The sequence below is a fragment of the Myotis lucifugus genome, unplaced genomic scaffold, assembly GCF_000147115.1.
Source record: "Myotis lucifugus unplaced genomic scaffold, Myoluc2.0 scaffold_198, whole genome shotgun sequence".
Classification (NCBI taxonomy): domain Eukaryota; kingdom Metazoa; phylum Chordata; class Mammalia; order Chiroptera; family Vespertilionidae; genus Myotis; species Myotis lucifugus.
The window spans coordinates 577,691-593,236 of NW_005871246.1; the positions used below are offsets into that span (position 1 = coordinate 577,691).

A 15,546-nucleotide genomic window follows, 5' to 3' on the forward strand; every position below is an offset into this window, starting at 1 on the left:
GCCCGAGAAGTTCAGTAAATGAAATGCATGTTGGCCTGCTGAGCATATCTTTCCAAACAACTCCTTAGGTAGTTTGTTGGTCAAGAAGACTTAGACGTGCCTTTTTAATTAGAACGTTTCCCTTTAGAGATCTTAGTGACCTCTTACTGTTATTTAGCTTTTTTGCAACCCTAAGAGCGGCATTTAAAGCAGATTTGCAGTATCTGGCTTCCATCCTCACTGACTCTGGCATTTGAAAGTTAACTGGGGACATTTGTGTGGGAAAGATGCCCATTTTCTCATGACTGAAACTATACTTTCCTCTGCTTAAAGGATTTTTAAGTTATTCTGGAGAAATAGGTTCTAATTAATTGGAAGGATTTCACCTGGAACCTGTGACTCTGGAAGTAAACAAGCAGGAACGCCCCTTCCCTCACTCCCTTCCCAGTAGTGTATCTTACATACAAGGTGGGCAAAAAAAGGTTTACTGTGCCATTACGACATTATTTTGTATTAATAAAGCTGTTGTGATAATCATAATCTGCATGCCGTTTTTCATACAACTGTAAACCTACTTTTGCCCACTCCATATATTGTATCTGCTTTCCCCTTACCTAACCTTTCCTCCCCACCCCCTTTTCTAAGATCTCTTTAATAGTCATTTTGCAGAAAAGTATCAAATATCTCTTAATAACTACTACCTTTCTTTGCTCCTGATTTTCATAACAGCACTGATAATTGAGTTTTCAGAGATTTGTAGCACAGTAAATGAGGGGAATTAATTCTTTTGTGAGAACCTCTGTACTGTAGAATCTAAGACCAGCCTCAGTTAGCTTGAGCAGTTCTCTCTCTCTTTCCAAGTGAGTGAGTTTAAGTTAGTTTAAAGTTGAATATAGCTCTGTTGATGTCTTTTTCTATGATTGAGAGAGTTGGGCCCACCCCAAACCACCCCTTTTGTAGCTGAAGAAATTGGGTGGGGCCCAGAGAGGTGAAGAACATGGTCCACCTAGTGGCAGAGTCTGGACTTGTCCTTTTAAACTTGAGAGATGATTTTCTTCCATCTCTGGTAGGGAGCCATCATTTCCAATACATGATCAACACTCTGAGTCGAGATGCATAGTGAATCCTTGCAGATGTTTTGAAAAATATAATACATTTGAAAAGTTGTATTTGACCAAACAGTGTTGGATTCAGTCTCCTCAAATGTTGTAATAATTTCACTCCATTTTCTTCTGGAGTTGGCCAGCTTATTTAATATCAGAACTGTTTCCCATACACTGTTCTGCTGAGATTCAATGGTAAACTTAGGTCTTAAGCTTCTCCATTAATAATCAAAGGGTTAGGCCCTGGCTGGTGTGTCTCAGTTGGGGGTTGTCTTGGCACTTGAAAGGTTGCCACTTGGATTCCAGGTCAGGGTGCTTGCCTAGATTTTGGGGTGTGCAAGAGGCAGCCGATTGATGTTTTGCTTTGACATCCATGTTTCTCTCCCTCCCTCCCCCTTCTTCTCTCTCTAAAAGTGAACAAAAACTCTTTTAAATAAATAAATATTTAAAAATAATGAAACTGTTTGCATGTCTCAGGGGAAGTTTGTATTGGTCTAAAATAGCTTCAACTACTCTAATAGGTAGACTGGAGAGAGACTTATGCCAAAACCTGGGTAGCACGCCACGATGGGTTGGATATTACGTTTATGATTTATAAACAGATTGAGGAAATACTTATTATGCACAAAGAGGTCATTGGTTTGAATCCCAGTCAGGCCATATGCCCAGGTTGTGGGCTCCATTCCCAGTAGGGGGTGTACAGGAAGCCACCGATGGCTGTTTCTCTCTCACATTGATGTTTCTCTCTCCCTTCGTCTCTCTCTAAAATCAATAAGAGAGGTATCAGCATATACCATATTTACTCAGTTGCTTCAGGCACCTGGCCAAGACACTAAAGACATTCCTATGCTACTCTTTTCACCTTAAAGAAGTCACTTGTCTTTAATAAAAATAATCATTTTTTTGTCTTCCTTTTATGGCCATATTTTGGGGATAAATCAAGATAATGAAAACTTTTGACACTATAGTTTCTTGACTTTGAAGCCTCTCATTTAGAACCTATTTTGATTTTCTTCATTTACCAAAATAAATCAGTTTCCTATATAAAAAAATCTTTCCCTTATGCCTAAATGTTTTTTGTTTGCTTGTTTACATATTTTTTAAAAAATTGATTTCAGAGAGGAAGGGAGAAGGAGTGATAGAAACATCAATGATGAGAATCATTGACTGGCTGCCTTCTGCATGCCCTCCACTGGGGATCGAACCCACGACCTGGGCATGTGCCCTGACCGGGAATCGAACCATGACCTTCTGATTCATAGGTCAGTGCTCAAGCACGCTAGCTGGGCTATGCCTAAATGTTTTCACTTACTTTGTAGATTCATTAGGACAAGCTTTTAAATAAGGAACACATTCCCATGTATATTAGTTATCATCCACTTGCTAGAGTGAATTCTGATTTCCCCTAGCCTCTGAAATAATTTACCCTGACAATATGGAGATTTTTGTTGTGAAGAGGGCTGATGGTAGAGTACCTTTTCTTGGATGGGAGAGTCATAGGGACAGGTCTTAGAGCAATGAGGTTTCCAAGGATAATGTAAAGAAAAAACTCCTCCTTGCCCTGGCCGGTTTGGCTCAGTGGATGGAGCGTCAGCCTGCGGACTGAGGGGTTCCAGGTTCGATTCCGGTCAAGGGCATGTGCCTTGGTTGCGGGCGCGTCCCCAGTTGGGGGTGTGCGGAAGGGCAGCTGGTCGATGTTTATCTCTCGTCGATGTTTCTGGCTCTCTGTCCCCCTCCCTTCCTCTCTGTGGAAAATCAATAAAATATATTTAAAAAAAAAGAAAAAGAAAAAACTCCTCCTTCTGTATGTCTCCTCTATTTTCAGTATCCTACTAAATACTTCACTTCTGACACGAGACATGTGGGTTTCCCACACATGAAGCAGTTCAGCTGGGTGTCCTACAGTTTACCTCAATTCTAACACTATGTCCCTGGTGATAGCCTCAGATCCAGCAAGTTAAGGACTCAGTCCCGCAAGACTGCCCCTCCCTCACTAACACTTCAGTCACTAATTGCAAGTGCAGGTTGTTACCTGTGCTTCGGACCAGCTGACCTCTCTTTTCCCAGGTGGTCAGGGAGAGAGGCTGAATGTTTAAACCCTCTAATCCAGTGGTTCTCAACCTTGGCTGCACATTAGAATCACCTGGGAATCTTTTTTAAAATCCTGATTTCTGGGCCTCATCCTCCAGAAATTCTGTTTCTTTGTTATGGGGTGGGGCCACAACATTAGTAACAAAAAAACAGAATTTCCGGAGGATGAGGCCCAGAAATCAGGATTTTAAAAAGATTCCCAGGTGATTCTAATGTGCAGCCAAGGTTGAGAACCACTGCTCTAATCTTTGTTGGTCCCCTGGCAACCAGCCCCCACCCTTAAAAGGCTTTCTCAAAATCACCTCATTAACATAAACTCAGGTGTGGTTGAAAGGGGCTTATTATGAATAAGGAAAGATCTTTATCACTCATATAGGAAAATCCAAGGGTTTTGGGAGCTCTGTGCCAGGACCAAATATGTATTTCTTGTTATAAGTCACAATGTCACAGGTGAAAACCAATAGGTTAAATTCACTGTTAATAATAGCTAAATTTATGTTTATCCTCCTGTATTGAATAAGAATATGCACTGGGAAGAATCAATGAGTTTGCAGTCGTCTCTGTCTATAGCAAATATGTTTTTATTTTTAATATGTTTTTATTGATTTCATACAGGGAGAGGGATAGAGAAATAGAAACATCAGTGGTGAGAGAGAATCATTGATTGGCTGCCTCCTGCACTCCCCACACTGGGGATCAAGCCTGCAAATCTGACTGGGAATTGAACCGTGACCTTCTGGTTCATAGGTCGATGCTCAACCACTGAGCCACATGGACCAGGGGCAAATATGTTTTTATTTAGTAGTTTATCTTTAGAGCTGATGTAGAAATGTTGGATGGGAAAATAGAAATAGAACTTATGTTCATATTTGAATATGGGAATTCAATAGTTTTTATGGAGAATACTAATTTTTAAAAAAAATCCAAACCAAAATGGCAGTGATGTTAAAATAAATTCATATTTATATAGGTCATAGCATCTTTTTTTCTGGAGCTACTAGTATGAGCACTTTCTCAGGAAGTTCATTACATTGATCATTTATTTGCAAATATATACCATGAGAATGAATCCTACCATAGTAAATCAAGGTGATTTTATAAATTTTTGTTAGGTTTTAATTAATGCCATCTTGATCATATGTTCATGTATTGCTGTATATATGACATGTCCCTCCAATTATATTGTCACCTTATTGAGAACTGGACTTGGCTTATTTTTCCCCCCGTATATTCTCCAGACAGCCTAATACAATAGTTGAAAATATAAGTAAGTGATTATATTAAGGGGGAGAATACAGAGATATTCTCAAAAAAGTATTCAACAGTAGACTTTGTGTTTATTTGGGGCACTGTACAAAACTATTTAAACTCAAATAGGGCATTCTTTTTTCTCTCTGGTTTTATAACTCCTGATAAAACCATGTAATTAATTGCATGTTGGTTTCCATATAATTGCCCTTGGCCTCACATACCAACCTTTGCCAGATAGGAAGTGTTAGTGCTTGGTTTCTTTCAATTCTAGAAGATGCGTCTACTGTTTTGCTCTACCACAGATAAAGATAGCTGAATTCAGATAAAGAACTCAACCAGCAAAAATGCAGGAAACAAGCTGCATTAGGGCCCTTAATAATCCCTATATCTCTTTTCATTGCAGAACAAAGAGTAGAAGATGTCCGGCTTATCCGAGAGCAGCATCCGACCAAAATCCCGGTAGGTAGTTTTAGATACCTATGTATGTTTCAGTGGTTAATAATGTATGCAGCCCTGGCCATGTTGCTAAGTGGTTAAGAGTGTCAGCCCGCACACTGAAGGGTCACGGGTTCGATTCCCAGTTAAGGGCATTACCTGGGTTGCAAGTTCAATCCCCGGTCCTGGTCGGGCGTGTGCAGAAGGCAACCAATCCATGTCTGTCTATCTCCCTCTCTGTTTTCTCCTCCCCCTCTCCCTCCCTCTTCTCTTCAATGGGAAAAAATATATGTCCTCGGGTGAGGATTAAAAAAGAAAAAAAAAGAAAAAAAAGAAACTCCACTGCTAAATTCTATAGAAGCTTTCATGACTGGTCATCTGATACCAAAGTAGGAAAAAGAAGATGAAAGATCCATGGGGGGGGGGGGGGGGGGGGCTGTAAAGTGTACAGAAAAGATAATAAGATGGGTCTGCTCAGCAGTTTCACACCTGTAGGATTCTATAGTAAAAGACATGTTCTGGTTGGACTGGCTGGAGCTTTCACAATAATATGTCCTTGTACTTGGGGTTAACATATGGCTTAGAGGTGAGCCTTCTGGGGAATTACCTTAATTTTAAGTGTTTTTGTTGTTTTGTTTTGGTTTTTTACTTTTGAGTACCTGCTATATTTATTTACTAACAGGTGCTACCCCTTGGAAACAAATAGCTAGCCCAAATGTCTGCCAGAATTAGTTCTACAGAATCCTTTTGAAATGGAATATCTGTGTACATTAAAAGTCATCTTTTCTGTTAGTAGTTTCAGGTTTTTTGCAGAAATCACATATTTGTACTCCCTTGTGTTTGTGACTCACTGCACAAGTTTGAGAAGCAGACTCACAGCCACTCACATGTTGAGAATCCAATGGGTGGATGGACGGACAAGGCACAGGCAGTTCCCTGGTCCTCCACTCTTCATTCCCCAGTGGTGACTTTTTTTTTCTGTGCTCCTGTCCATAGCCCTTACCATTAAATGAAAATTTGAGAAGGTACTTTCAGATTTAGTAAAATGCCTTATTATGAGTTATGCATCTGGTCTCCCCAATTGGAAGAGTCAAAGGAAAAATTTAAAGAAATAAGAACTGAAAAGTAAACCAATCATTTTAGGTAATTGAATTTTCATGGATATCACCACCAAATAGTGAATAGAAGCAGCTAGAACAGCTTCTCCCCAAGCAGACCAGACTCAGCAGCTGAAAGCAGAAGGTACCCAAAGTCATCTTATCTAGCATTTTCCAGACTGCTGTGTGTTCCTTTAACAAAGGATTGTAAGATCTTGAATTTTTTCTTCTCATTCCTTACTTCTGCTTCTTTCTGGGCCAAGAACCTATGATTTCTGTATTGGCTCTGATTTCTGCTACCACTTAAATCTAGGCAGGTGTACTCTATCCACTGATTCTTCCTTGTGGATATCATGTTCTGAACACACAGCCATAGATAAACTCATCATTTAAACAAGGAAGGTGATGACAGCTTCACTTTTTTTTCTTCTTCTCTACAGAAAGGAAGTATGGCAAGGAGCTAAGGGATTTATTTCAGTTCATAATGTGAAACCATTTTTGTTTCCTGCATATTTCAAGATTCTTGACTTTAATACTTATTAAAGAAATAGCAAGAATATTTTATCAAAATGAAAGAAATCTTCAAGTAACAAATTGAAGATTTGACCTCTACTTATCAAATATTTACTTAGGATTATTTTCATGTCAAATAGAGAAACATGTCTCTAATATAAAAAAAAAACTGAGTCTAGCCCAGCTGGTGTGGCTCTGTGGTTGAGCATTGACCTATGAACCAGGAGGTCACAGTTTGATTCCTGGTCAGGACACATGCCCGGATTGCAGGCTTGATCCCCAGTGTGGTGTGTGCAGGAGGGAGCCAATCAGTGATTCTTTCATCATTGATATTTCTATCTCTCTCTCCCTCTCCCTTCCTCTCTGAAATCAATAAAAATAAATTTTAAAAAAACCTTAACACTTTTATTAAGGTTTGGTGGAAATGGTGGTATTAGAATTGATACAGATTCATATCTTTACACTTAAGCTGCTACCAGCCTCTGTTCTGAAACTTAGGGTCTTTTTCTGACTAGGTAGTATATTTTCATGGTTCCAAATAACAAAATACTTAGCAGTTTCTTCCTCCAACCTGCTCACCCCCTTGGAGTGAGCTACTTTGTCTCTTGTGTACCATTTTATAAGAGATATAGAGCTATGAGGAAACTAACAAATGTGACAGTTACAAACATAGGAAGTATTTTATTTTTCTCTCTTAGTGACTATTTTAAAATCACATTTCTGGCTTCATTACTAGGTGATAATAGAACGATACAAGGGTGAGAAGCAGCTTCCTGTCCTGGATAAAACCAAGTTTCTTGTACCTGATCATGTCAACATGAGTGAACTCATCAAGATAATTAGGTAATCACCTTTTTGTTTTTTTCTTTAGGTAACTCATTTTTATTTTATTTTATTTTTTATCTTAGGAGGGGAGGTGGGGGAAAGGAAGGAGAGAGAGAAACAGAAACATTGATGTGAGAGAAACATTGATCGGTTGCCTCCCGCGTGTGCCCCACTGGGACCGAACCCAAAATCTGGGTATGTGCCCTGATCGGGAATCGAACCCACCACCTTTTTTGTTGTTGTTAATCCTCACCTGAGGATATTTTCCCATTGATTTTTAGGGAGAGTGGAAGAGAGAGGGAAAGACAGAGAGAAGCATCGATGTGAGAGAAACACATTGATTGGTTGCCTCCTGCACGAGCCTTGACCATGGCCTAGGCCAAGGAGGAGCCTGCAACCAAGGTACGTGCCCTTGACCGGAATCAAACCCGGGACCCTTTGGTTGGCAGGCTGATGCTCTATCCACTGAGTCAAACCAGCTAGGGTGAACCCACCACCTGTTGGTGTAGGGGATGTCCTGATACTCGAACCAAGCCACACCAGCCGGGGCTTTACTACTTCTTTTTTAAAAAAAATATGTTTTTATTGATTTCAAAGAGGAAGGGAGAGGGAAAGAGAGAAACATCAATGATGAGAGAGGATCATTGACTGGCTGCCTCTTGCATGCCCCCTACTGGGGACCAAGCCCACAACCCGGGTTTGTCCTGATGGGAATAGAACTCTGACCTCCTGGTTCATGAGTTGATGCTCAACCACTGAGCCACACCAGCTGGGCTAAGTTCTTATTCTTTATCACACTTACAGATAAATCTTTAGTTCTGATTAAAATTATTCAAGCTTAATAAAACCATAAGATGTTTCATTTCTTAGTTTTTTATATTTTTTATCTGATCCTTTCATAACATCTAGTTTAGATGTCCTTTAATCAGAAAAGTTACAAGTTTTGTGTAGCAAAATTAAGAATTCAGATTTGGTATAGTGGTAATAAATTGTACCAGCTTAGGTCTTAGTTTGTAAATATTTTGAACTATTTTTCTCACATTTTGGACACTAATGACACTCTTCAGACAGCATAATAGTTTAAAACTCAAGAAGGTAGTAAGAATAACTTAAGGATTATCACTAATATTGATCATGAATATAATCATAGAAAATGTCTTGTGCTTTATGAGAAGAACTATTAGTCATCATTGGTAAGGTATACACTTAATTTTGCCAGAAGCAGCATTTACAAAATCTTTATACTTTTAAAATCAATTAGTGGGTGATATTTTTACATATGTTCCCTACTTATTGATGTATCAATATTTTTTCACATTTTCTTTCAATAGAAGGCGCTTACAGCTCAACGCTAATCAAGCCTTCTTCCTGTTAGTGAATGGGCACAGCATGGTGAGTGTGTCCACACCGATATCGGAAGTGTATGAAAGTGAGAAGGATGAAGATGGATTCCTGTATATGGTATACGCCTCTCAGGAGACATTTGGAATGAAATTGTCACTGTAAGACTAGAAAAATGCATCTGTTCTAGAATTTTTTAAACCCTTACCAACGGGGAAAAAAGGGATGTTACCAACTGAGATTGGATCTGTTCATCTAAATCACAGATCATCAAAACAGTAGTGTCTGGCCTAGGAGTTTTAGAAAGTTGTTTTTGTACTTTAAGCAGAAAAACTGAGCTCCAAGCGAGCACATTCAGCTTTGGAAAACTATATTATTTAACCTAGGCTGTCTTGTTTCAAAGTTTAAAAATAAAATACTTTGCATTCTAACTTACCAATAAGATAGATCTTCAAGTTATTTTAATGTTCTTTCCCCAATAGGAACTTGCATTTTGAGCATTCAGAGACAGTAAGTCAGAACCTGCCAACTTCTTATTGAAGGGTTTCTATCCAACTAGAGAAATCTCAAGCATAGCCCCCCAAACACATTTGCCATAATACAGGCTAAATGGAGGTGTATAAGAAAACGGTGAACTGCTGTTAAAGGTTCCTGATTCCTATCAAGTGTACCCAAGGCAACGCTCTTGCACTGTTAGAAGTTCTTGTTTGTTCTCCAGACAGTAACATACATGATGACACCACTGCTCAGGGGGAACCTTGAATAATTTATTTTGGCCAAGTTTCTCAAAAGGCCCAGAGGAAAAAAGTGACATTTCTTCTGTTTTGGATATTCTCTGATCACAGAGCTCAAAATAGTGCCTGCTTTGGTAAATAAACAAGCACTTGTATCAGTTTCATTCTTTAGGACAGTGGTAGAAACTACAGAATCCTGCAGATGATCCATGTTTTATGTTAAGTGTGTGACTAAAATATGTTGTTAAAAAGTTACATTTTTTAAAGAGTATTTCAGTCATCACTGTTAGGTCAAACCACCATTGAAATTCCCCCACTCTAAGCGCATGTCAATTGTGAAGAAAGCAGTAAAAGGAGATATATTCTCTTCACAGATATTAATGTCAAAAAGTTAAACATTTCCCAAGTCCAACCAGAATAACCAATACTTCCTACTACCTGCATGACTATTTACTATTTTCATGGAAATAATCACAAAAAGATCACAGACCACTTTAGACTATATGTAGCAGGTCATGATTTGCCTTTGTGTGTTTAGATGTGTATGGAATACTTGTATCAGTTAGTGGAAATTATTTACTATAATGTTGGGATTAGGCAATATTACTGCGTATGGGCTCTCACCCCCCAACCTCCTATCACCTACCCCTACTGCTGCATGCGTCTGTCTACATGGCTAACTTTTAATATGTATATTTTTACATTATGTACATTCTTAATCGGCCTGTCTTGTTTAGATTGTATGTCACTATATCTGACATTCTTGTAACTACTGTGTGATCGATAAGATTCCTATAAGAAATTCTGCTTTTTAAAAAACAATACCATGCTGAGAGGGGTGACATATCCCACGTTAGTGGGTAGTCACTCTATATTTATAGGATCTTTAAAACAAGTACATTTTTAAATGAACTAAGGTGAATAAAGGCACAACTAAAAACTGTCATTAAAGCTCAATTTAATGGATCAGTGTTTGAGACCTGCAGTCCTGCATACTGTCTGTACTAGCCAAAGCCAAACAATACCCTTCCTAACAAGCAGCATCCAGGCTGGTTTTGCTGTGCTGGGGGAGCAGGTGGGGGGAGTGACACCTCTGAAGGCCTCCTGTCAGGGGCATCTTCTTCACTGTGGTCAAGGCTCTGCCACCTGGTCTTGTCTTACAAAACTGTCCTGAGAACCTCTATGCCACAGAGGAGGAGGATGGATGTGGGACGTAGGTGTTTTGTGGGAACACACACTTGAAAACATATTGCTCTGAATGAACAAAGTAAAATAAACACAAAGGTATAGAGTGTGTACTAGTATACGCAGTCAGGAAGGCATGACTCATGGTACCTTAGTTTACTGGGGAGCCGCATCAGGTAAAGATATAATGCAAACAACCAGGCAAGTAGTGGCCAGTGTTACTGATTTGGAAAACTCTGGACCTGGACCCAGCTCAAATTCAAGTAGGCACTGCAGTGTTTGTAGAAGAAAGAGTACAGGGAGTGGGTTGAGGAAATACTCTGCTTCCCCGAGTTTCTTGTTCAGCAGATGTGTACATGTCCCACATCTCCAGAGGAAGAGCAAGTGTTCCATATTGGGCTGCCAGCTGTGTCTCATGTTACTTACCTAACAGTAGCCTGAAAAAACCAAGAGGCCTTATGGACCTTTATGAAAAAGAGGGAAAAAGCTCCCTCTAGTGCTTGGCACTGCTCATGACAAAAATGTAGTTCTAGGCATACTCCCACTGCCAACCTCCCAAATCCAAGGGACAGAGCTTAAGATGGTAGGGCACATTCACCATGCATTTGCGAATGTTTACAGAAGCTTAGATCTATTAACACCTACTTTGATAGTTATGAAACCATCTTTATACCCCAATCAAGAATTCACATTTCTGTCCATACCAAGAGTATTTGTTAAAAACCTGGGAACCTTGACAGAAAACACGTTTAAGACTAAGTATTTCTTTTGTAAAGCTGGGGAGGCAGAAAGGATTGACTCCCTAGTTTGGAGATCAAGAATTGTGAATTATTTGAAAAGATGTGTGCTTCATATTTGAGGCAAAGACCTAATAAAATGAAAGTTTTTATTTTCATTTTTTTATTTTCAGTACATTAAATTTACTCATAAAAACATTCTAAAAATGTACAATTTTTCCTTTTTAACAAAGTATAATAAAACATAAAAACCCCAAAAACAATACTTGACATTTACAATTCAAAATCAAATTAGCAGAATATTAAATATTTACAAAACTATATTTTTAAAAAATATTTATAAAGTTACATGCAATTTTGTAGAACTGACATAAAAGAATGGCTCAAAAATGGGAGACTTTTCCTTCATTCCTAAAAAGAAAATTATGTTCAATAGAAGCTGTGAAGATTAAGTATACGAGGTCTTCAGTTTCAGTACCAAAGCCTTTGTCCTTGTGCATGTAAAAACTTACCCATGTGAGGGGCTTGTTACAATACCCGACTGGCACTCCCCTCCCTCCATTAACAGTGTAGTAACATTGACCTTTGGCCTCAACCAGCACAGTATTTCGTTTTGTGAATGTTGATTAAAGATACTTTCTTTCATAACCTTGGGACTTGTCAATAATTGAGCCTCTTCAGAACCCATGGCTTTAAATGTCACCTGACTCATTCTTTGGGAGTCATCTGTCCTTTGGAAAGGATGGCCAATGGGATCAGGTTCCACAGGCGCTATCCTCTGAGATGGGTGGTCAAGCTGAGCAGGGACATGGTTTCCCTTATAACCTTTAAGACTCTTCAACAGGTAACGCCATCAGTAAAACTAGCAAGGCATCAAAGAAACCACCATGAAAGCAGGAAGAGTGACAAAATGACAGGGAGTGAAGAGGGGAGGGTGCAACCCAATTCCCGCTTGGCAAGTGCTCACTAGAGACACTGGAGTGAGTGAATGAGTGCGAGCCTCAGTCAGCCTGTGCTCAAACAGGGAACACATTACAGCTGTGTGACGTCAGGCAAAGTTACTGCCACTGCTACTGCGCCTCCATACATGATGTGTAGTGTAAACTAACTACGTTGACTTCTTGTGATAAAGGACTTATAGAATTCTAAATATAGTGAATTAAAATACTCAACCTACAAACTACTATATTAACAAGCCTGACTCCTGTAATCTTTTGGAGATTATATAGATGATGCTGGTTTTTTTAAATACCCAATCACATATCGGCTTTCAAAAATAAATGTTTTATTAGAAGTGCTAGCTCCCATTTCCTCAGTGCTCTTTAACAATTAGGAGTTTTAATGTTTAAACATTTTCCTATTTTCAGTATGACCATGAAATAAAAATTAGAAAATAAGGTAGAAAATTGACAGTTTTGCTTTAAAAAAAAAAAGATGAAATAGTTGTTTCATCCCAACATTGTATTCTACTTTGATCTGTACATTCTACTTTCCCCATTCTTGAAGATAAAAATGGGGTTAGAAACTTTAATATGTAACAGACTACATAAAGCAAAGTGGCTGGTGCCACACCTACCTGGTTGCCACAGCACTTGGAAACAGCCACGATTTCAGGAAAACGACTAAGTAGTTGAAAGGATCAGTCTGATCTGTGTTTCTAACGTGAGGACATCTTCTGAGGAAATGCAAAATGCTCTTTTAGGCCTACTGACTTTGGTTGCTTTCGGAGAGAAATTCATAATGCTGCTAGCAAATATTCCCAAGTCCAAGTATGCGATTCACTTGGGAAGAGATCTGATGGATCAGCAGCTTTGTGTCCTGTGTATCTCATATTTACATTTTACAATTCTCAACTTGGAATGACCTCATTGGAAATGTCACACCACACACATACTTTCAAAGAAACTGGGAATTTTTCTAAGACCTTTGATGACTGGAACACAGCCACACAATGTCTGAACTTATTTACCTCAATTTGAAGGTCATACTTCAAAGTTTGTTTTAATTTTTTGTTGTATTTAATGCTAATCTCTAATATTTATCAAAATAGTTATAAGGGTGACAAAAGACACTTTCATTTCCAATACTGACCATTAAAACAAAAAAACCTAAATATGACTTTTTTCTTTTGTTATGAGACAGTTTTCCACAATTTCACTGTGTTGAAATAGGATTTATTTAAAATATTTCTTTGTTTAAAAAACCAAAAAATTTAAAAGTTTGGCTTTCAGCACATATCCAGGCCACTGTAACGGCCTTCATAAATATTAAAATCGTAAACATCAATGAACACTCTAAGTCTTCCTTTAACATAACATGACAAGTTCCAGTCTAATATTCTTTAAGGCAAAGTTGTGTCAGTTCTCATTATTTTGACATTTTTGTAGTGTTTATAATTTAAGAGATCAATGTAACATTCCCCCAAAAAACTGTTGTAAGCATCAGCTTTGCTTAAAAACTGTAATAATACTGTGTACCAGGAAGAGATATAAGAATACAGAGGTCAATTCTGCATTGCATAGAAATAAAACTCTACTAAAATAAAACTCTAAAAAACTCTACTAAAAGCCTTCCATAAAAAAAATGTAACAACTTTCTGCTTTAGTTTCCAGAAAGCCAGGAAACTGATCTCAAAATTTGAAACCTCACATCACAATGCCTCAAATTCTAGGGTAATCTTTTTATTTACATCAACTTTGAGGCTGATTGTCCCATTTTAAGAATGTTCTGAATATTATGTTTTCTCTTTTTAAATAAATATTCAACTGCAAAAATCCCTGGGTAAGGCCTTCCCGATTAATATTTTAATACTGAAGGCGATAGCATTTAAAATAACATTATTTGAGCAGAAAATTCCCTTTAGACTTGAAGATTTAAGTTCCTAAATTTCAGATCAGAAAGCTCTCATTGCAATGGGGTGAAATTGAGAACTGTGTGGTGAGGACTTTATTTCCCACCTCAATAAAACTAGACTTCTGCAGATCCTGTAGCTCTGTCCTGTTGGTGTGGTCTCTTTTAGAGTCTTATTTTTTATTGTAGCCTTCCAGGTTTTCAACAACTAATACAAAGTAAGTCAACAGGAGAAAATTTCAAATCTTTTGCTCATAAATTACAGGACTGTATTATTGTTGAAATGTGTGTCTCAAGTGTGAATCTTAACAGTAAGTCTTGGGGGTCCTTGGGAAGGCTATGTGAGATTTTAAAAAACTTGAAAACTTTGCTAAGGATAGATGGTGTCTGTTAGAGCCAGCTCACAAAGGCCGTGCTGTTACCGTGTGTCTGCAAGAGTTCCTTTGTGGTGGAAGATGACAGGCCTCAAAGATATGGAAGGACTGATAAAGAAGATATTCTCAAAGCTTTGACAACTAGGGATTTTCTGGGACTTGGACCCTTAGAAATTAAGTTGTTGCAAGTAACTATTTCTACTTAATAATGTAGTTTAAATTTATTTGCAGAAAAAATTAAAAACCTGAAACTGCTACAAAGTGTTTTAAGGAGGGAAGTAAATACTAAGATCTCTGTTGTGTACAAAGTGACTAGCCTGCTGGTGCCAACTCTTTAAAGACAGATTCTCTGAATATCTTGCACTGACTGCTCTCAGGGAGTTTGTCTCCAGAACTGCAGAGATTGACATCAGTTTACATTCTTCTGTAGTGCAATCCCTAAAAAGCCCAGAAATTAGTGCCTAACCACTTTAGGAACAAAACAAAGCAAAACAAAGGTGACATTTTCCCTCACCCAGGGGTGTCAAGAGTCCGACTGGTGGAACTCCACTTGGAGAACTCCAACCTTCAGTTCTCGATTCCGATCTCGCGTAGCTGCCCTGGAATTACGTGTGAGCCTAGAAGGACCAATTACGGCAATGCTCTTCCAGAGACGGGAGGCCTCTGCATTGCCATCAGGGGTGGAGGTGGCCAATTTCACCTGCTGTGGAGATACCCACTAGGCAAGTCCTGACATCAAGCTCCAATCTAGAATTTTGGCAATAAAACTGAGTTTGATGCACTCCTATGCTAGGTTTTCTATCCAGTCTAATAAAGTAAAGCACCTTTGGATTAAAAATATTAAGCTCAACAGCAACTAGACTTCTCAGTTTTGTATTTAATTTTCCTTATGTCTCCATGGCTTAATAGTGTTCTGTTGCCAGAGAAAAATATCAATCTGTGGAGTCCAGACTTTCTGCTGGAGGGGCATATTTCAACCTAAAAGTACCTAGAGAGAGGGAAAAAAAAAGATCAAATTTGAATCACTGTAG

At 38.6% G+C, this 15,546-nt stretch overlaps 2 protein-coding genes across 8 annotated transcripts in view; one reads left to right on the forward strand and one right to left on the reverse strand.

The window, feature by feature from the left end:
• Positions 1 to 2,517: 2,517 nt before the first annotated feature.
• MAP1LC3B (microtubule associated protein 1 light chain 3 beta) lies at positions 2,518 to 10,315 on the forward strand. Its single transcript, XM_023761102.1, has 4 exons — positions 2,518 to 2,548; positions 4,828 to 4,883; positions 7,206 to 7,312; positions 8,626 to 10,315. The coding sequence occupies exons 1-4, from the start codon at positions 2,518 to 2,520 to the stop codon at positions 8,798 to 8,800; spliced, it is 369 nt and encodes a 122-aa protein (XP_023616870.1). The 3' UTR covers positions 8,801 to 10,315.
• Positions 10,316 to 12,015: 1,700 nt separating this feature from the next.
• The window catches only part of ZCCHC14 (zinc finger CCHC-type containing 14), a 67,341-nt gene continuing 63,810 nt past the window's right edge, over positions 12,016 to 15,546 (reverse strand). For 3 of the 7 annotated variants that reach the window (XM_014463111.2, XM_023761046.1, XM_014463110.2), the window contains one exon: positions 12,555 to 15,503. In XM_014463111.2, coding sequence (XP_014318597.1) covers positions 15,448 to 15,503 — 56 coding nt within the window. In that variant the 3' untranslated portion in view covers positions 12,555 to 15,447. Of the gene's footprint in view, positions 12,154 to 12,554; positions 15,504 to 15,546 lie in introns of those variants that run through there. The other 4 variants (XM_023761044.1, XM_023761045.1, XM_014463109.2 and 1 more) reach the window with 4 other exon arrangements.